Here is a 21,644-nt window from a genome sequence, read left to right as displayed (position 1 = left end):
AGTAATAGACTTGGTGAAATCAAAAGGCTCCCTGCTGTTCTTTGAAATTTTCTTGGGCTTGCCATGCAGTGGGAGATCATGTATATCTTGAAGGGTGAAAAGCACACTGCAACTTCAAGGACCTCTTCAGGCACTAGGAGAAGACAATAGAAGCTTGTGGCTAATAATCTTCATGACAAACAGCAGGCTAACTCCTCTGTAGTTACTGCAACTTATTTTCCTTCTGCTATTAGACTCTCGATCACAGCATCCCTGAAATTTTCCTGGAACATATCCTCTTTCTAGGTAAGGAAGGAGATTATGTAATCATGAGAAGTAAATCCCGCTGTATTTCAGAATTTTTTTTTAAAAACAGTGTGGAAACAGGCCCTTCGATCCAACAAGTAAAATGGTAGAATGGTACCACGGTTTCTATCTGCTTCAGAGGCTCTGTTGTTTTCAACTGGCAGAAAGCTTTCTGGACCTCTTTGCACATCAGGGCAAAGCCAAGGCTAAGCTAGGTGGAGTGGAATTGAGGATGTTCAAGTCAAAGGTAGTTGTGCTCTCCAGCAAACATGGACTGCTTCCCTATTCCCGTCAATGTTTGGTTCTCAGCAGGGCGGTCACTTAATTGCTTGTGCTACAGATCATCCTGAGACTGAAACCAAGACACATTAGATGTTTCCTACCTTCCACGTCTTTTCTAATCACTTTGTTCTTTCATGTTTTATACAATACCGTTGCCTTGCAATAACAATGGGACTATTTTCTGAGCTGTGAAGTTTCCAGTCTGTGGGCTTAACATTTCATGACCGTTGTTTGCTATTGTCAAACCCATCATGACATTTCTTGAAAAAGAGTCATACAGCTCTTCACAGGCTCTTGATATGGAATTGCTTTCCCCAGAACAATGAAGAAATCAACATTTCTGTTTTGCTGCGTCCTCAGGCAATGAGCAAACTTATCCAAGTGGTTCTTCTCCAACCAACTAGCAAATGTTTCATCACAAAGTCATCATTCTAACAGCTCATGACTTAGGAACAAGCTTGCTGCTAAGGGCATATGAGTTACGAGATTGCTTTATTGCCTTGTTGTAATGGAATAGAAGATATTGGCAGGGTTGCCTTTATGTATCTTAAGCGGTTGTCAAATAGTTATTTGAATGTCACTGACTTGTAGCCCTGAAGCTCAGAAGCACTTGCAGATAACTGACCTGTTAGTTTCTGAGCAGCTCCTATACTTTGGTTAGCTATTTCACACCAGCATCTTAGAGATACTAACCAAGTTAACAGCTAAAACATGTACATTCCAAACCAAAGACTGCTATCAATAACTCATTCAACCTTCACAAAAGGATGTTACTTGCGAGATAATCCATCTTTACAGACTATCTTTATTGCAACTGCTTCAAAAAAAAACATAAGCAATTTTAAACCAAGCTACGTAAGGCGATATTAAGTCAAATGACTCAAGTTTAGTCAAAAAGTAGTTTTTTTTAAAAAAAAGGAGTGCCTTTGCAGGAGTGCCCAAAACATAGTAAAGCAAGGCAGAGAGGACAATCCAAAACTTTGAAAAAGTAAGGACTGTAGATGCTGGAAATTAGAGTTGAGTGTGTGGTGCGAGAAAAACACAGCAGCTCAGGCAGCAGAGGAGCAGTAATAGACGTTTTGGGCAAAAACCCTTCGTCAGGAATGAATCCAAAACTTGGAATCTAGTTACTTCAGCCAATAACGGAGATTAAAAAAGTGTTGTTCAAGAGAAGCTAACACAGGTCAATGAACAAAGGACTGATTGGTGAGCAGAACTTGTTTCAAGTAATAGTCAACAGTTTTGGATGACTTCAGGTTTATGCTAGAAAGAGCTGGGGTGCATAGAGAGTCAAGTCCATAGAGTAGGCAGATGAGTTGAAACATGAAGATTGGGCAATGTTATAGAAATAGCAAATATAAGACACTTCGATAATCAGGTAGACACGTCTAAAATAATAAAAAAGGTACCGGAGACCCAAAAAGCAGGTTGATCAACTGTCAGTGCACGACAATCATCTCAATGCTAATGAACTTGAATGGAATACAAAGGAGGAGAATAAAGTGAACAAGTCGGCTCAGGTCTCAGCTCAGCACTGTTCACTTTTTACCAGCATGGAACATAAAGAGAGCAAAATCAAACTTTAGTATCATGTCAGTCTAATCATTTAGAAGTAGGAATAATGCCTGAGCCTGCCAGTGACCTCAAGATAAATGGGAAGCAACCTCTATGTTTGTGAAACTCATATTGCACAACATCCCACACTCCTAATTTGATTTCCAAAAACGCCACAAAATTACTTGTAATTTTGCAACATAGAAGGCTACTAGATAAGCTGCCATTACCTAGGAAACCAGTTGTGTGATCTCACCCAGTTCTCCACGAGAGATCCTGCAACACATGGCATATGAAGCTACATGGAATGACTCAAACTGGCTTTAACCGGACAGACCTATCTACAGTCAAGATAAACCTCAACCTTCGAAATGACTCCCAAGTTTGTGTGACTCTGTAATGTAATGATAACTGGGAATAACTGCAATGTAATGATAACTGGGAACAATGAAAACAGTCAAGAAGTTCCATCAGTTTATGACGAGCCACCTGCAGGGAGTAAATTTAAGAGTGGAGGATGAAAACAGGACAAGATAAAATGCACCACAACTCACTGTTAAATTTCACATCAGAATTTGAAGCAATATCTAGCTCATAAATGTTTGTAAATATTTTGGCAATGAGAACTGGAGCAGAGGTTATATCACAAAGACTAATTTAAAGTCTCACAATGAGAAGTTCAGTCATTGGTAAAAATAAATGATTATGGCCTCAGAAGGGGTGCACATAAAACAATATTTTATTAACTCTCCAAAACATCTAAGAGGTCATACACAAACAGCACTTGGTCAATGTAAATGCTTCTCAAGTTCAAAATACAGTAAGGACAAACAGAGCACTGTCAACACTGGGTTCAATTCTCTCTTTCCTACCACTGAGATGGGAGAGTGAGTGAGAAGGGATAGATTTTTATTTCAAAATGTTATGTCAGATTGTTGAGACTGGGATACACATCTTTTATTAACAAATTCTTCTATCATTTGCAGACTTCTCAAACATCTTGCAATCAGTAAAAAGGCAACTTTAATGCCCATCTTGTTCAGATACCAACTTTGTTAGAATGACAATGCACTGAATTAGTGAATTAATATTCCACTTTAATGTGAAATATTTAGAAATAAGTATTGGCAAATAGCAGAGTCTGCCATTTTAATTAATGGCTTGTTTCAGGACCTACATTTTAACTCTAAGGAATGATTTTGTTTGTCAGAAAAGCATATTTTCCCAATTTCATGCTGTATTATACATTAAGAGGAGACACGGGGTCATTTAGACAACTCCTTTAATAGCTTAATTTCAGGAAATGAAGATATCTTAACTCTTGCCTATAACTAAACTAATGAATGAAAAAATTGTTATGAGCTGTGGTGCATAACCCAAATTAAACATTTATTTATAATCGCTTCGGCCCAGTAAATAAAGTAGATTTACCATCATACCTCTCAACTGTTTTTGTTTTAAAATCACTGCTTCCCAACATAAAACTGCACCATTGAGGAAAGTAAAATCAACAAACTTGCTGACTCTACAGAAAGTCAGTGCTTCCCCAAATATAAGCCTGAATTCCAACATAAATACGTTGCAGTTTGAGAGGTATGTGCACTATAAAGATAAATCAAGACTATTACATTAACATATAAACTGACTTGATCCTTGGCCCCAGCCTATTTCACCTAAGGATCTACTTCACAAGGTTGCACTACACCAACCTTTTCTGCCTGGTTTCTTCCCAGAGCTCAGCTGGCCGCTAACGTCATGTAACCTGGTATCCAGCTCACTCTTCGAGTCTAGCTGGAGGTCATCGTTCGATTTCCCTGGGACTTTTTTCACTGCAAACAGCATCACACAACAAGATTTGGACCAAACACTTTGGTACCGGTACACAGGTACAACACAGTGAATAAAATTACTCTAGTTTGGCACGTGGGATCAGATGCAAGGTTTCTGCAAATTCAAAAAGAAAAGAAAGCAGCTGTAGGAAAACAAAAAAAAACATTCACAATTTGTGACTGCTCTTGAAGGCCATTAATCTGAATTGACTTACTGGGAAGAATAAGGATTTTGCAATAGAGGGGTCATGGCCCATTTTAAAGGCAGATTAAAATGAGGGGGGTGGGGTAACAAAGCATAAGGTTTAATTCATCATGCCATTGACCTCAGTTGTGCTGCTTTAATGAGCTGTGTAGGGAAGGCCAGACCAGAGGCTAGTGTAATCTTGGGTTGCCACTGCCAAGTAGGTTAAGGGCAACCACCTCAAAAGGTGGTTTACAGCCAGCACAGGAATTTCTCAGGGATTCTGGGGAAAGGAAATTAATTCTGTCTTTCCCACTTTTTTAAAAAAATAAAAAGCCTTTCATCAAGTAAATAATTTCAATTTATTGTCTCTTCCCCCAAAACATGTGACAAGCTGTACTAAAGCCTCCATAGCCACCATACACAAGCTGCCACAAGGGCAAGTGATTTCCATGCTCTCCGAGGAAATATTCCCTATTTCACCAGAGCGACATGGTCAGTCTCATTGATTCAACAGGATGAGTTATACAAGCCCCTCCACCAAGTGGCATGACAGAATGTCTGATTCAGTACACCACTTGATGCTTTGTTGGGCATTGCCTAAAAGGGGAAAACAATCATATATCTTCACACAGATGGTTTTTGCACAAACACAAGTTTAATATTTAATCATGATATCACTATGCTGCAATTATCAAATTTTGCAAAGTTACAATAATAAAATCAGTTTCACAGGTAAAGATAGATCAAGTTCAAGATTAAAAAGGAAACAATGTACCTCTGAAAACCAGCTGTTGCTTTGACTCTTACTCTAAGAAGCCCCAGTGACATCACCACTCCACCCACATGTGCCCATACACAGGTTGAACAATGACATAATGAAGCCGATCATTTATCGATGATCTTAAATCATCACATGCCCAATGTAAGAATTTTGTTTTTTTTTCTCTAAACAGACTGAACACTTCATATAATTTCCTAACAAGCTTAGCGAATCACATATAACACAGTGAAGAATAAGTTACAGAAGACGAGATCACCCAAATCATGCCATTAAAACAACAGAACCCATTGAGTAATGAGGCATTTTTGTGTCAGCAAACATGTACACTGCCCGAAAACCATTTCTAAGTACTCAAAAAATCTCAAATTATCAAGAACATTTTTTTCTTCTAAGCACGATGCAACATTTCCTCAAGTACTCAGTGACGAAAAGCAAATCTCTCTCCCAATGTGGATATCCCAATGGCCTAAAAAAGAATATAGTTATATCCTGGAATCACAAGAACCAAATTTTGTGTTGAATCTTAATATTGAGTGTTTCTAAGTTGTCTCCAAGGGAGGATATATGGTCTGGGAAGAAACCCAAACCACAGATAAACTCGGATGTTCAATGGTGTTCAGTGGCATTGAGCATGTGAATTCAGAGTCCAGTCTCGCAGCCTCTGTCAAATTATTGGCATTGGAAGACGACAAATTAACAAGCAGTTGGTTAGAGTTGCTCCATTTTTGCTTCAAAAGGGAATTTAAGCACTTGCCACGTGGAAAGTACATTTCATTTGGAAACACGAAAAACAGCCAAAAATCAGAGCCATAATGAGTTGTCCAAGGCCGATCCACAAGAGTTTTCCCATTTCTTACTTATTTCTCATTTCATATAAATGAAGAAACTACATATTTAAATGAGATTACTCAAATAGTGACTTTGCATTGTACATTGGTAAAGATGCAATATGGCATGACAGATTCAAAGAGAACAGGGAGGAGAAAAGCGAAGGAAAAAGATTGAGCAATGGTGTTCAGTTTATTTTAGTCCAAAAACTACGAAAATCAAGTCTGATACCACAATGAAATTCTAAAGAATGAGCTAATTTTAACAGCAGCCATTGTTGTGTACTAACAGTCATCTCAGGCCCTCAACTGTTCGCATGATTAACACTAACCAAATGCCATGTACATAACAATGATTGACATATATTCCTGTATGACAAAATATTTGACTTGCTCGAGCGTCACCTTATAGATCTGGTTAACAAGCAACAGAAGCCAATTTAATGACAATGGATTTGGGTAAAGGGGCGAGTGAAAGCAGATGCTTTCCCCTCAATTATATTTAATTATACACCTATTCTATGCACTTATAACTAACCATACCAAATAGGAATCATACATTCAGCCTATCTGCATAGTGACAAATTATAGTGGTAACGTGGGGAATAGAGTTTGCAGCTCCACCCACACCAGACATTACATCTGATACAACCCAAGTAGACAAGGGAAGGAGAAAAAAAATGAATCATGCCACAAGAGTGCCCAACTCAATTACTAGAACAAAAGGACTCGCATGAGCAGGACTGAGATTGGTAGCTATTTTGGACACCGACATCAAGAGATATGGGAATAGGGCTGGAAAACAGAGTAAACCTCAATCGTGATTTTACTAAATGGAAGAGAATACTCAAGTGACAGGATGGCCGAACCTGCTCTTATTTTTTGATCTTGTTTGTTAATCATAAAACAATGGGTTAAGAGAAAGATTAGGAGCCACATGGAATTAAGTCCATGATTTCAGGAATTTAGATTTCATTTATCCTGAACACATGCAATTAAAACCTCTCATCTTGGCTCAAATTAAAAATTGTTTTTAAACACTTAGGACCCTGGCCCAAACAAACAAATTTTCGTATAAAATGGACATCTCAAACCACACAGCTTTATGTAAACCAGGAGCTGTAAACCAGGAACAGTCCACTTGGGAATTTCCAATAATCCGCTTGTTGGATCAGTGGATCTGCTTGGAGAGAAACTCCTGAAATTTCCCCATGAATTGTCAAACAGCTGAAGTAAATATAGACCCAATTTAACAGGGAGCCAAGTGAAAGACTATTTTCCAATAAATTAACGCAACAACATTTAAGACTTTCTAACAGGATAGAATAAACTTATTACAAAAATTCTTGAAATTAAGTTTACAGCAAAGAGTACAGACAAATGTAGTGTCATAACTTCAATGGATGGAAATCAGCCCTTTCTCAAAATTCCTGAATCGAACAGTCTGTGGTGACACATGTTCAGCAAACATGACAAAGCTGGTCAGTGACTACTTGGATATTAAGTCTGATTCTCAGAGACCGACCAAAAGGAATAACTTGAAAGGTTTTACAAACATTGTTGTTTATTTAATAAACATATTTACTGATTGATCCCAAGTGTACGCAGAGTGGGACAGAGCGAAATTCATCACCAGCTTCGGACATCCAAGATAAACAAAATACATCAGATCCTGGTTTGATTCAGTTGGCTGCTCACCCTCTATAGGACACAGTTTATTGTCCTGCAGTCTAAACAGTGAGATTCAGATCTCACTGTCTATAAAGGGTGGTAGAGACAAAAAAAAACTCAACATTTCAGCATTTAGATGCACACTAGCGATGCCAAGGTACTCAAGGCCACAGGCCAAGTGCTAGCAAAAGGGATTAGAATAGTGAGGCACTTGTTTTTGACCGGTACAGACTTGATGGGCTGGAGGACCATTTTCTGTGTTGTAGCCTCCTCTGACAGAAGAATGATCCTCAAATAAATGAGAAAGAGGATCCTGACACTTCATAGGATTTTTCTATAATAAACTAATTGAACACACTTGGATAGAGCTTTCCTCTGCATCCAGGTGGACTTCACATCAATTAGGAACAGTGGATGTTGACCTTAAATTTCAAAACCAAATGGGACCTATTGCTGTACATTAACATCCTTTAACATGAGCACAGAAAATACAGAAATTTCAGTTTTCGACCTACATTAAACTTGTCAACAAATTGAAGATTCATGTCCCAATATCTAAAGGTTTTGGTAAACACCACCAGGAATGGGATTTGAATTTAGCTACAGAAAGATCCAAAATTAGTTTAAGTTAACATTTATCCAGAAGGCATTTTAAAGAATATATTTCACTGATTTTCCTCAACCCCAGGATCTGAAGTCATGTTACCACAAGAATTTTGGGCTGATAACGTGTAATCAAATCGCACCAATAATTCCACAATTGGAGCTTCAATACTTAAATGGCAGTGACTGATGGCAGCTGCATTCGGCCCTGAACATCACCATGATTTAAATTCCTGCAGAGCCAAGTGCTGGGCCACAAAGCAAGTTCCAATTCATAGAATCCCCACAGTGTGGAAACAGGTCCTCCATTCCAACAACTCTATACCAACCCTCATAAGAGTAACCCACCCTATTACTCTACATTTCCCCTGACTAATGAATCTAACCTACACAACCCTGAACACTACGGGCAATTTTGCATGGCCAATTCACCTAACCTGCACATTTTTGGATTGTAGGAGGAAACTGGAACACCCAGAGGAAACCCATGTAGACACGGGGAGAATGTGCAAACTCCACACATACAGTTGTGCGAGGTTGGAATCGAACCAGTGCTAACCACTGATCCACAGTGTGGATTTCACTGTTTAAAACATGATAGAAATTTCAAGACACCAAATGCTTTGAAGTGTGCTGCAAAGAATATGTAATAGCAAAAACTAAGTACACCACTACTCCAGAAGTAAAAACTGGCCACAATGAAGTCTACAGAATACCAACATTTACTCCATCTTGGAGACAGCCATCTTTACTTCTATTGCTGATATTTGATGCTGAACTTTCAAATACAGTTCCCCTGTCCCCAAGCTGGAATATTTAGCAGATGCTGTTGCAATTCCCCAAGGCAAAAAGCCAGAGAGCAGATTTCTCTGTAGAGCAAGTGTAGACCAACTAATTCTTTTTGGCAGGAAAGGTACAAAGACAAAAAAAAGGTATAAAACAAAGGACACAATTTTCAAGGGGATGCAGAAGCAGAGGAACTTTGGATGCACATGCGTGAGTCAAGGAATGAAAAAGCACACGACATCTTGGGTACTAACAGGAAAGTACAAAAGCAAGGTTAAGTCACCTTAAATACAAACAGAAAAAGCTGGATAATCTACACAGTCATGAAGCATTGATGGCAGGTCAATGACATTTCATCAGAACAGTGAAAGGTCATCTACCTGACACATTTAACACTACTTTGCTCTATTGATGCTATCTGACCGGAGGTTTTGCCAGCATTTCAGGTTTGTTTTCAGATTTCCAGCCTGCACAGCATTTTGGCTTTGTAGTTAAAACTTTAAGCCTGAAAAATCTCTGAACTGGAGTACTGCTTCCACTTCTAGGAACCACACTTTGGAACGGTTTTCCTTTGAACAGAGAAAAATTAAGAGAAGGTTTGACAGAGACATGTAACATCATGGTGGATCTGCACAAATACAGAGAGAGAAAATGCCTCGACTGGTCTAAGTATCTAGATTCAATTTTTAAGATAAATATAACAATGGTGGTAGAAATAACTTGTTTTTGTGGAGGCAAGTGGTTAGAATCTAAACATAATGAATGTAGTAGACAGTGTCAATTGATGTTTTGAAAAGGGACCGTTATTATTCATTATTTTAAAAGAAAACACTTGCAAGGCTACAGGGAGTTGGTTTAGGTAAATTGACTTTTCAGAGGGCTTGCACAGACAAAAACAGACAAAGTGGCCTCTTACTTCATGCTGTAATCATTCTGCAAGTAGATTTCTTCTCACTCTTTCCCATAGCCTTCTGAGGGAGTTACCTGAAAGAAATCATTGATGGCACAAGTGTGGCAACATCATCCTGCCAGCCTCTTACCCTAGGTGCAGTAGGCAATGCCTAACAGGATCAACTTCATTTGTTTCTTTATGCAAATGCAAAATTTAATAGCATTTCACTTTCAGAAAGTTAGTAATTCTTGTGTAAGATAGATAGATTCCAGTAACTCTGATCAGCATAGTAAGTCCACTTGCTTATTGCTTGTAGAATTTGATATAGCTCCAGTTTTGAAAGTAGGATTGCATTTGTTTCCAAAAAGTCCTCAAATTTTTTTAATAGTGTTTCATTGTATAGATACGTACCAGTCTGAGTTATCTTCCACTGTATCTGCAGGTGCAATTTATTTTAACTCAAAGTTTCACTCTGAAATTTCTGAAACTCTTTCCTTCATATCCCTTCAGACAACTAACACTGGAGTCATTTTCTTTATTTTCATTAGCCTTAGTGAAAACTGTAACAAGTAATTATTGAGTATCCCTCCAATTTCACCATTACCCGATACAGATTTACCTTGGATACCCTAGTAAATTTAATTACTCTTCTGTCACGTATTTGCTTACATTATACATCATTTTAATTTTTTCTTTTTAGTTTATTCCAGACTTTCCTAATTCACTCATTTGCTCAGTCCTTAGTTCTTAATGTACGTTGTGCATGCCTTCTTTATTTTATCTAATTCTATAACACTCCGCTAACCCTAATGACTAGGTCTCACACTCCTCTTCATATGCCTGTGTGTGGTGCCCGTGATCCAGAATAAGCCAGATATTCTTCTCCTCCTGTTAAGTCTTCCCACCTCTTACTCCAGCTCAATGACTGAACAGATTATTTACATGTTTCATATAAGCCGTCATGTACAGCAGTTTCACTGCCCATACATGCCCATATTCTACTGTTGCAACACTGGCTGCGCTATCTACTTGGTATGATTACTATAAAATTATTTCTAGTAAGAACTAATTTGTGTATAAATACCAAGTGATTAACAAATGGATATAATTTGATTTGTTATGCCTCAGTTCTTTTTAAGTTGACCTCATTATTCTACTTAACTATGCACTTTAACTTAGATTCTTTTCCCCGTTGCCACACATCAGTTACTTTAAGTAGAATAGAGTCATAGGGACGTACAGCACGGAAACAGACTCTTCGGTCCAACTTGTCCACGCCAACCAAATATCCCGACCTAATCTCATCCCATTTGGCAGCACTTGGCCCATATACCTCTAAACCCTTCCCATTCATATACCTATCCAAAAGCCTTTGCATGGTAGCACAGTGGTTAGCACTGCTGCCTCACAGCACCAGAGACCCGGGTTCAATTCCCGTCTCAGGCGAGACCTGTGTGTGGAGTTCGCACATTATCTGCGTGGGTTTCCTCCGGGTGCTCCGGTGTCCTCCCACAATCCAAAAATGTGCAGGTTAGGTGACTCAGCCATGCTAAATTTCCCGTAGTGTTAAGTGAAGGGGTAAACGTAGGGGAATGGGTCTGGATGGGTTGCGCTTCGGCAGGTTGGTGTGGACTTGTTGGGTCGAAGGGCCTGTTTCCACACTAAGTAATCTAATCTAATCAAATCTAAAAATTTGCAATTGTACTAGCCTCCACCACTTCCTCTGGCAACTCCCTCCGCATGAAAAAGTTGTCCCTTAGGTCTCTTTTATATCTTTCCCCTCTCACCCTAAACCTGTGCCCTCTAGTTCTGGACTCCCCCACCATGAGGAAAAGACTGTATTTATCCTATCCATGCTCCTCAACATTTTACAAACCTCTGAGGTCACCCCTCAGCCTCCAACGCTCCAGGGAAAACAGCCCCAGTTTATAAAGCCTCTCCTTATAGCTAAAACCCTCCAACCCTGGCAACATCCTTGTAAATCTTTTCTGAACCCTTTCAAGTTTCACAACATCCTTCCGATCAGAAGGAGACCAGAACTGCATGCAATATTCCAAAAGTGACCCAACCAATGTCCTGTACAACCGCACCTTGACGTCCCGATTCCTGTACTCAATAATCTGACCAATAAAGGAAAGCATACCAAACGCCTTCTTCACTATCCTATCTATCTGTAACTCTACTTTCACAGAGCTATGAACCTGCACTCCAAGGTCTTTGTTCAGCAACACTCCCTACGATCTTACCATTAAGTGTACAAGCCCTGCTAAGACTTGCAGCACCTCACATTTATCTAAATTAAACTCCATCTTCCACTCCTCAGCCCATTGGCCCATCAGATCAAGATTCCGTTGTAATCGGAGGTAACCTTTGCTGTCCACTATACCTCCAATTTTAAATTTAGAACACAGCTTTTATTCCTAAGGTTGTTTTCATAGTTGAACAGGGAAGAATAAAGTGTCCCAAATTCTTTTCCATGTTTTAAATCCTCACTCTGGCTCTTTGTTTCTTTTTTGTGGGCAGAAACTGACTAGATTAGGACAAGAAATATCACCCAGTCATGGAATGCTAAAGCTTCACAATGAAAATATTGGCAACTGACTTATCTGCCAGTTCTTCTAAATTTTGATTGATTTGCCAAGACATGCTGTCCAAATACAGAAATCCTTGTTCTGGGGGAAAATGCCAGCGTTCTTCTACCCCAATATGCCAAGCTGACATTTTGGCTGACAAAAAAATTCACCCTGTATTTATTTCCAACATCAAAACCTTCAACTGAAAAAGAAGTGGTGGCCCTCGGTTGGAAAAGGGAATAATTTTGATGCTCCACCTTGAATGTTGAACAAATAATAACTAATTACTGGCTGCCACGTGCATAAAAAATATTCATTCTGGCAGCACATGGAACAGCTGCAAAAGACAGAACAAAAGGAATCAAGTTTGCCTTCTTGGGCGCAGCAAATGGCTATGACTCAAATTTAGCAGTAACTTGAGAGTTGCAGTAATGCTGCTTATGTTCCACAAAGCTAAGACTGCGCCCAATGGGATCAAATCCAAAATCAAGCAAGTTTGTCTAGCTCGTAATATACAAGATTGAAATTTTGTACAGAAAGCTATTCCAAAAAGCAGTTGTAACATTAATATCTATGATGATACTCAATTTGTCCATTTTTATATTGATCCTATTGGTCAGTGAGAAGACAAAACATTTTCTCTTTCAGATGCATCTTGAATATACTGTTTTTATTTCAGATTTCAGCATTTACCATTTTAAGCTAATCATTGGCCACTGTTTCAACAAACCATTTACGACACAAATAGGGTCATGATAATCCACAGAATGGTAATAGCATAGTTTAGGGCCCAAGAAAGAACTTAACACAAAACGTTGCTCACCCATACCCTGCCCAAATCCCATGTTCATCTTAGTCACTACCTAACAGCCGGCTTTCAGAGGTAATACTTGGAAAAACCTGTCCAGGGAGAAATGGAGTGGGGTCGCATTCGGAGAAGAGAGGAGAAGCTCCCAACACACCTTGCAGTCAGAAAAAAAGCAAATGGCATGGTAAGTGGAGAACAGTTTTAATTTAGAGGGAATGGCTGATGTATTAAGAATGGCTTGATTAGACGGATTCATGCGCACAACCAAAGTTTTAGATCGATTTTATATAGTGAGGTGACAACTTTTTTTAAATCCGCGAGGGCTAACTCTCACCTTGAGGTTTCCTCGCTTTTTTCCGTAAACATGATGTAACGTATCGTTCTAGCTCTCGCAACGTAGAGGGTTTTAACGTTTCAAAGTCTATTTCAATCTCATCAGGGTTTGAGTTTCTCAGTGAGGGCTCACGGGACTGAATGATGTGAACTACTCGCCCCAATTTATCACCAGGAAGTTTGTTTATGTCCAGGCTCAGTTGTCTCTTTTCCTCATATGTCATCGGTTTGCACTTATCCTCCTCCTCAGAGTCATACGCAGGACCAGGTTTGATGCTCTTCAGATTTCTGGAGGAAAAGCAAGTATAATTCAAACAAACGTGGCAATTGTAGGCTTATAGCAACAATACATATAAATGCTTTGCAGACATTTGAACCGACACTGTCCATGTACGCACAGAAATAAATTGAACATTTCAAATGATAATTTCAAATAATAAACAGTATTACAAAGAGCAGAACACAAAGCTGAAGGAAAGACATGAAGTAAATTAAGGATTTACTTTTGTGAAAGCAGAGATTTTAGGACGAAGTAAAAACAAAGAATTGAAGTAAGTCCATAAGACAATTTGACATCAAAAAACTGGAGTATCTAAGCCTAGTAAGACTACTACAGCCTATTTGACAATCAAATAACTGAAAAATCAATATTTTTCAATATGCTTCATTTAACAGTTAGCATTAGAAAACTAATGCTAACAGTAAAATGAAGCATATTGAAAGGATGATTTGAATACTTTGCCAGTTTGAAGACAAACTTATCTGTAAAGGTACCATGGACCTGACTGCTTCAAAACGAACAAATTAAGTTCCTGGTGGGGCTCGGTAACCCATTCTCTCAAATACATGGCATTATGGTCACCAACCATTCAAACAATAGGGAGACAAAGCAGTTAATACTATTTATTTAAAAAGATGCCAATGTTAACAGCAAGTTATAGCATATTACCTGTACTATGACCAGGTGTTGTAAGAAGTTTGCACTACACTATCCCTTCCATTTTGAAGTCAGTTTTCCCTTGCTATTCTAATAGAAACAGGACTAAAAGAGGGAGCATTCTTAGATACTGACAAGCATGTAACATTTAGAATTGCAACAACGCAGAATGCTTTCTCTTCAGATCCCACTTGTCGCCACTACCCATCTCATTCACTGAAAAGTAGTTTGGTTACAAGCAGCTCACTATTCTGAAGCAACTGATCTCAATTTATCTGAGAATTACAAATCAGGAGTTCAATAGAATATTTTTCAATTGGCTGCCATTGCAACAATTTAGTACAAATGTCAACTCACTAGCACACCATCCAACACATTTAACTCAACCCCTGCAGCCAGTGGACATACTTGCCTTGATCCCAGTGACTTTGATTTCCAAGGCTTGCTTCATACAAGTCAAATACTGTTTTGACATCAAGGACAATCACTCTGACCTTACCTCGAGAATTCAGATCTTCACTTCATATTCTGAACCTGACCAGATGGAACTCAAACTAAGTAATGGTGATCAAGTTATTAAGGAGTAAGTGCCAAGTAGTAACACTTAATTGTTATTTTGTTGGAAGATGGCAACAAGGCTGACACACAAACACTAGACCTGGGAGCACGAGTAGCTAATCTGACTGTGGTCTCAATTCCACACACTAGTCTGTCTCAACTCGAGTTTATCAAAATCTATCTAATTCAGCCTCCAAATTCAATCATCTACTTCCGTTGTTTTCTGGGAAAGAGAAGTCCATAGACTAACTATCCTCAGAGAAATAATTTCTCCTCACTCATCCCTTAAATGGGACGCCTATTATTTTTCAACTATGTCTCGTAGTGCTGCTGTCATATCCTTTGCAGACTGTCTCCTTCTAAACTATTTTCCTACTGATCTTGGCGTCATTGATATCTACGATATATACTGTCCCTACATGAATCAATGAGGTAGGACTCCACAGCTTGACAACCCGAAAAAGTTAGCCTCTCTGCTAACCAAAATTTTCATCCAAGTTGATATTATCTGCTACAAAATATGCTCCCCATTATCAACTCCCAATAAATCTTTTCACAAAACCAAGCTGAACATTGCCTGATCCCATAAAGACATTTTAAATATCACATTATAACGTCCTTGATAACAATATTCAAACCAACACTCCTGTGATGTGTTGTGCAAATTGGCCTATAGTTTCCCAATTTGTTTCTAATCTTTGAAGTACAAGCTATTATCCACTCCAAATGGATTTCCAGAATGTAAGAAATTCTGCAAGGTTGTAACTAATGCATCTCAGCAGCCATTTCTTTCAGAACTTGAACCTGGAGACCATTTGCTCCTCGGGACTTGTCAGCCTTTACTTCTATCAGGGAGGAGAAGCAAGGATTACAGATGCTGGATGTGCACAGCAGGTCAGACAGCATCTGAGGAGGAGAATTGACGTTTCAGGCATAGGCCCGTCAGGACTGCTGACTGCTCCATTCCTGATGAAGAGCTCATGCCCGAAACGTCAATTCTCCTGCTCCTTGTACGGTGCCTGACCAGCTGTGCTTTTCCAGCACCACACCCTCCCTGCATCTTTTTCTTGGTGATGCTGATTGTTTTAAGTGTTTCCCTTTCATCTTTTGATCTTCAAGTGTATGAGAAATTTTCTCAGCCTTCTACAGTGAAGAAAGATACAAAAATACCTGTTAACGCTTCTGCCATTTCCTTGTTTTCCATCAATTTCCCCAGACTCTCTAGAAAGAAACATTAGCTTTATTCTTTTCTTAAAAATACACGCAGAATCTTTGTTTTCAAGATGAGTAGCTAGAATGCAAGAAAGCTACATTCTCCCTCTAAATTATTCTTTGCTGGTTCTTCATACCAGGCCAATGTACTGAACTACCATTAATCTTTCCAAGTTTAAGTTTTTCTTTGAATTTGGCAATACTCTTTACTTTCTTATTCAGCCATAAATGATGCATCATGCTTGGTGAGCCTCTCTCTCACACATCAGGATTTGTTTTTGAATTGGCAGAGACAGGTCAGATATCCTTTATCCAAAGACCTTGGGTATTTTTGGTGGACATAATATATATTTAGAATTCAATTAGAAGACAGTATATAGATTTGAATAGTTTTAATCTACTGTTCCAAAGTACAGTCAAAACCAAGGTCACAATATGTCTATTCAAATTTCTGGGACAGGTCAGGTTCTGCAACTGTGTTGGGAAATCTTTGTCACCTCGCTTAATGAATCACTTAAATAATTCAGAATGGTTATTACCTCCTGTTATGGTTGCACCCAACTATTAGTGATCATACTGTGTGCATCGGTGTCTAAGTAATTTTGCAGAGGAGAAGAATCAGGCACAAACAAATCAAAAGACTGGCATTTATCAAGATACACTAGGTCCATTGGGACCCTTTGGGAAAAGGAAACACTACTTAAATGAAGCAGACCTAAGGCAATATTGTCCCCCCCCCCCCCCCCCCCAAGTCTCTGAATTGGACCAGACAAGACTTGAGGACATACAGAGTTCAGGTCATTTTGTGGGGGTGGGGGTGGGGTGTTGAAATACTCCACTGTTAGATCAGTTCAGACCATGTAGGGTATCCCCCCCCCCCACAAAAGAACCTGAACTCAGCATGTCTTCAGGTCTGTTTGGGTCCACTTTTGAAAGTACTTCTATTTTTAGATTCTAAATACCATTGCATCTCTACTCTCATACCTTCTACTCTAGTTTCATAATTCACAAGTTTGATTTGGCTTCATTCACTGCTTTTATTCAGGTTTTAAAAAAAAAAGAATCTGACACCTACAATTGAAACTCTATGTTGGTGTCTCTAGCCAACAGACTTTAATCACAAGATTAGTGATTAATCCTGTCCCCACTGCCATGCATAGAACAACAGGCTCCCCAGTTGGCTCTAAAATAAGCACTTTATGGAATCATCCTGAATAAATGCTATGAACTCAATGACAGAAAAATAATTGAGCGCTTTGAATGTCTAGTTTTTGCGATAGGACACCTCTCAATTTTCCACATTGTTGGGAAGATGCCTATTGTTCACGTAAGGAAGAAATGAGTTTGAGAGCAGACATATCCAGAGCTATAGCCAGGATCATTGTTGAGTCACCCCGTCTGTGTGCTCATATGCCCTGATATCACAATACTATTACGCCTTATTTTCGGACAAAGCACACCACTAGATAATCTTTGTTCAACATTCTTTTAATGTAGGCTATGTCTAGTACCTTAAGTTTAGAGACATCCACAATGGGTTATAAAAATTTAAAATATTCAAACTGATTTCCTATTAAACATGTGACTTTATTTCAACAAGTATTTAAATGGCTGCACACCACCTTGAAACATCTGACTGTAAAAGGCTGCTATACATACAAGTCCAACAGAAGTTTTATTTAGAGTAGATTCCCTACAGTATGGAAAACAGGCCACTTGGCCCAACAAGTCCACACCGACCTTCCATAGAGTAACCCACCCAGACTTATTGCTCTACTCTATATTTACCCCTGATTAATGCACCTAACACTATAGGCAATTTAGCATGACCAATTCACCTGACCTGCACATCTTTGGATTATGAGGAAACCAGACTACCCAGAGGAAACCCATGCAGCCACAGGGAGAATGTGCAAACTTCACAGTCACCCAAGGCAGGAATTGGGTCCCTGGTGCTGTGAAGCAGTCGTGCTAACCACTGAGTCACCACTCCACTCCTGAACTTTAACATCCACAACATACCATACAACGCAAAGGTCTAAATATTTGGAGCTTCTTATTAGAGGTAGGATTAATATCATATTTATTTGGTCTAAAATTGCAAAACCTTGAGCAATCCCTGACAGGTTAAACAGTTTCCATCTGTATGCAAGAGGCCAAATATTCCATCCATTTATGACACTGACAGGATCTTATCGTGGACAAAAAAACCTCCACAAAGCATTTAAGGAGAGCTAGAGGCTAGCAATGCAGTCCTTGATTGGCCTACCATGTTTAGGAAATCTGATCATTTCCAGGAAGTGTCAAGATCAACAAATTAAACACCAATGTGCACTTACTCTTGCCTTGCCTCCACTTATCTTTGCTAAAGTCATTATTCACAAGAGATTGCTATTCTCCAACAAACATCGATTTGGATCACATCAACTACCCCAAGAAAAAGAATAGGAAATGACATTACCACAGGAAATGCCATCACTAACACAAGAAAACCTAAACACGAATAGAAAGCAGGACATAACATCAGTGCTTCACCAGAGGCTCACCTAGTATGGTGATGAAACGTCTGAAAACGAACCTTACAGCTTGGCGAGCAAGCTTACATCCTGAACCTCAATCTGAGCTACGAACCTTATCCAAACTCACTAATATTCATTAATATTTGAAACTGGTCCTAAATATAACTTAGTGAACAGAATTACCTGGTATTTGCGTTGTTCTTCTTTGATTTTTTTGGCTGTTGCTCCTTAGCTTTGCTCCTCTTCTTTTCGTCCACATCCTCCTTCTTTTTCTTTTCTTCTTTCTTGTCTTTTTCCTTTTCTTTCTTTTTCTCTTCTTTCTTGTCTTTTTCCTTTTTCTTTGGTTTTGACAGTTGTGGTTGGGAAAGGGCAGCCAGCTGCTCATGCACCGCTTTCAACTGTGACAAAATAATACTCGTCAGACTTAATTGCAGTTCACTCCACAAACTGATGAACCCATATAAACAGTTTGCATGCAAGTCAGAACACACAGCTGTTGCTTAGCATTTACTCACTCAAGTTCATGGGTTCACATCCACATAAAGATCAAGATCTGGTGTAGGTGTGGAAGAAAGGATATGGGAAAACATTCCTTTCTTTAATAATAATTTGTAATTTGACACGGTCAATTATTTCAAAGGTCAGGTATGACAGATTAGATGCAACACAGTATTTCAGACAACACTAAAATGTTCACAACTGAACATTACAACAGTGGTTTACATTCAATGTTCTCACAATCAAGACATACAGAAGTTAGTTTCCTCTTGGTATCAATATTAATGATAAAGCAACAAATGCTGCAACCTCCCAGCACTTGCCTCCTGCATTAAAGCATCTGCTGAAAAATCCCGATCACTTAGAGTCAGACAGAGACACATATAGCATGGAAACAGATCCTTTGGTCCAACTTGTCCACGCTCACCAGATATCCAAACCTAATCTCGTCCCATTTGCCAGCACTTGGCCGATATATTTCTAAATGTTTTCTATCCATTTACTCGTCCAAATGCCTCTGAAATACTGCAATTGTGCCAGCCTCCACTATTTCCTCTGGCAATTCATTCCATACACACACAAGCCTCTGCATGAAAAAGTTGCCCTATGGTCCCTTTTAAATCTTTCCCCCGCTTACATATCTTCCCGCCTCACCCTAAACTTATGCCCTTTAGTTGTGGATTCCCCCACCCCAGGGAAAAGACTTTGTCTATTTATCCTATCCATGCCCTTCGATTTTATAAATCTCTATAAGGTCACCCCTCAGCCTCCAACGCTCCAGGGAAAACAGCCCTAGCCTATTCAGCCTTTCCCTATAGCTCAAATCCTCCAACCCTGGCAACATCCTTGTAAATCTTTTCTGAACCCTTTCAAATTTCATGACATCCTTCCGATAGGAAGACGACCAGAATTACACTGTGTCAAATGTGGCCTAATCAAGTACAGTCACAACATGACCTCCCATATTCAATACTTTGACCAATGAAGCACTTGGTAGCAATGTAATCAGGGATGTCTTGGCCCATAGTTCGGAGATCAAAGTAATGAACTGATTATACAACATTTTATGAAGGGCCAAATTTGTTGCTTGTTCTCAAGTCTACATTTCTCCTGATAAAGGATTTCATCTTCAAGCATTGCACTTACTATTTAATTTGGTATCTTTCAGACAACTCTGATATCATGACTTCAATCTAATTTTCAAAGGTTTCCAAGCATACAATTGGCATTTCTGTTGCTCCTCAGAATGAATACAATCAAGTTATTGTTATCGTATGACTGCATCCATGTTAGAAATGTCAGCTTTTGCCAAGCATCATTTTTCTTTTAGCTTATCGAAAGGACCACTTTCTTCACCTTGTGACTGACTTTCCCTGGCTGCCATAACGTAATTTTATCTGCCTAGCAGGATAAAGGTGAGATAAAGCATCTAATTAAATATTCCCCAGGTATGGACAGGAGTGTGACTAACTCAAGTATATTCAAGATTAACGCATTTAACCACTGGAACTGTAAGAAATAGACTATAATTAAATGCCTCAACAAGTGGGAAGACAGCAAAATGTCACCATCCACACAAAAAAATTGCAATGCTTCCAGATGAAATTCTTCATAAGGAGAAATGTAGACTTATGAATAAACAACAAATTTGACCTTTCATTAAATGCTGGATAATCATTTCACTAATCTCTGAACTATGGGCTAAGACATTACTGATTAAATCAATGCCAAGCACTTTTAGTCTAAAAAAAAATCAGGCAGCTGATTCAATAACTATTTAACTGATCCAAAGTTGAAGGTCATTTGTAAATTTATTCACCAGTGGAAAGCAGGTGAAATTAAGATTTTGTCTGAATTCTGAACTCAAACTAGATCCCAAAGAATGCAATCTACATAATAGTAATACTGAAGCTAGAAATAACATGCAATTGAAGGCAAACTCACTTCTGATTTGATGTTGTATTATCAACCCTAACCCCATGGGGGTGTTCACTGATAAGTGCAGTATTACTACCATTCACTCAAATGGTGAAGCCCTCTTTGCCTGCATGCACCAACGTCTGAAAAACATTCAAACTTGCACAAAGTGACATTCATGCCTCGAGTGCTGGGCAGAGACCACTTCCAACAAAAAAATTTAAACTAAACGTCCTTGAAGCGTTATCATTGCTGACCCCCACCAATATTCTGGGGGTAACCACTGATCAGAAAAAGAAATACTGAACCTGTCATTTGCACTAACAATTTACAAATGGTCTACAAACCCCTAGGAGGAGAAAGTGAGGTCTGCAGATGCTGGAGATCAGAGCTGAAAATGTGTTGCTGGAAAAGCGCAGCAGGTCAGGCAGCATCCAGGGAACAGGAGAATCGACGTTTCGGGCATAAGCCCTTCTTCAGAAATGAGGAAAGTGTGTCCAGCAGGCAAAGATAAAAGGTAGGGAGGAGGGACTTGGGGGAGGGTGTCGGAAATGCGATAGGTGGAAAGAGGTCAAGGTGAGGGTGATAGGTC

At 39.1% G+C, this 21,644-nt stretch overlaps 1 protein-coding gene across 8 annotated transcripts in view; it reads right to left on the bottom strand.

Annotated features, from left to right (window-relative positions):
- The window catches only part of LOC122552186 (bromodomain-containing protein 4), a 179,155-nt gene that overhangs the window by 44,602 nt on the left and 112,909 nt on the right, over positions 1 to 21,644 (bottom strand). For 4 of the 8 annotated variants that reach the window (XM_043694781.2, XM_043694777.2, XM_087983301.1 and 1 more), the window contains exons 9-12: positions 18,821 to 19,035; positions 16,077 to 16,127; positions 13,413 to 13,699; positions 3,831 to 3,950 (exon numbers count right to left, since the gene is read on the bottom strand). In XM_043694781.2, coding sequence (XP_043550716.2) covers positions 3,831 to 3,950; positions 13,413 to 13,699; positions 16,077 to 16,127; positions 18,821 to 19,035 — 673 coding nt within the window. The remainder of the gene's footprint in view (positions 1 to 3,830; positions 3,951 to 13,412; positions 13,700 to 16,076; positions 16,128 to 18,820; positions 19,036 to 21,644) is intronic. The other 4 variants (XM_087983298.1, XM_087983297.1, XM_087983299.1 and 1 more) reach the window with 3 other exon arrangements.

Source organism: Chiloscyllium plagiosum, unplaced genomic scaffold, assembly GCF_037043375.1.
Source record: "Chiloscyllium plagiosum isolate Xiang-an unplaced genomic scaffold, Cpla_swu_hap1 HiC_scaffold_45, whole genome shotgun sequence".
Classification (NCBI taxonomy): domain Eukaryota; kingdom Metazoa; phylum Chordata; class Chondrichthyes; order Orectolobiformes; family Hemiscylliidae; genus Chiloscyllium; species Chiloscyllium plagiosum.
This window is presented reverse-complemented; position numbering and strand designations above follow the sequence as displayed.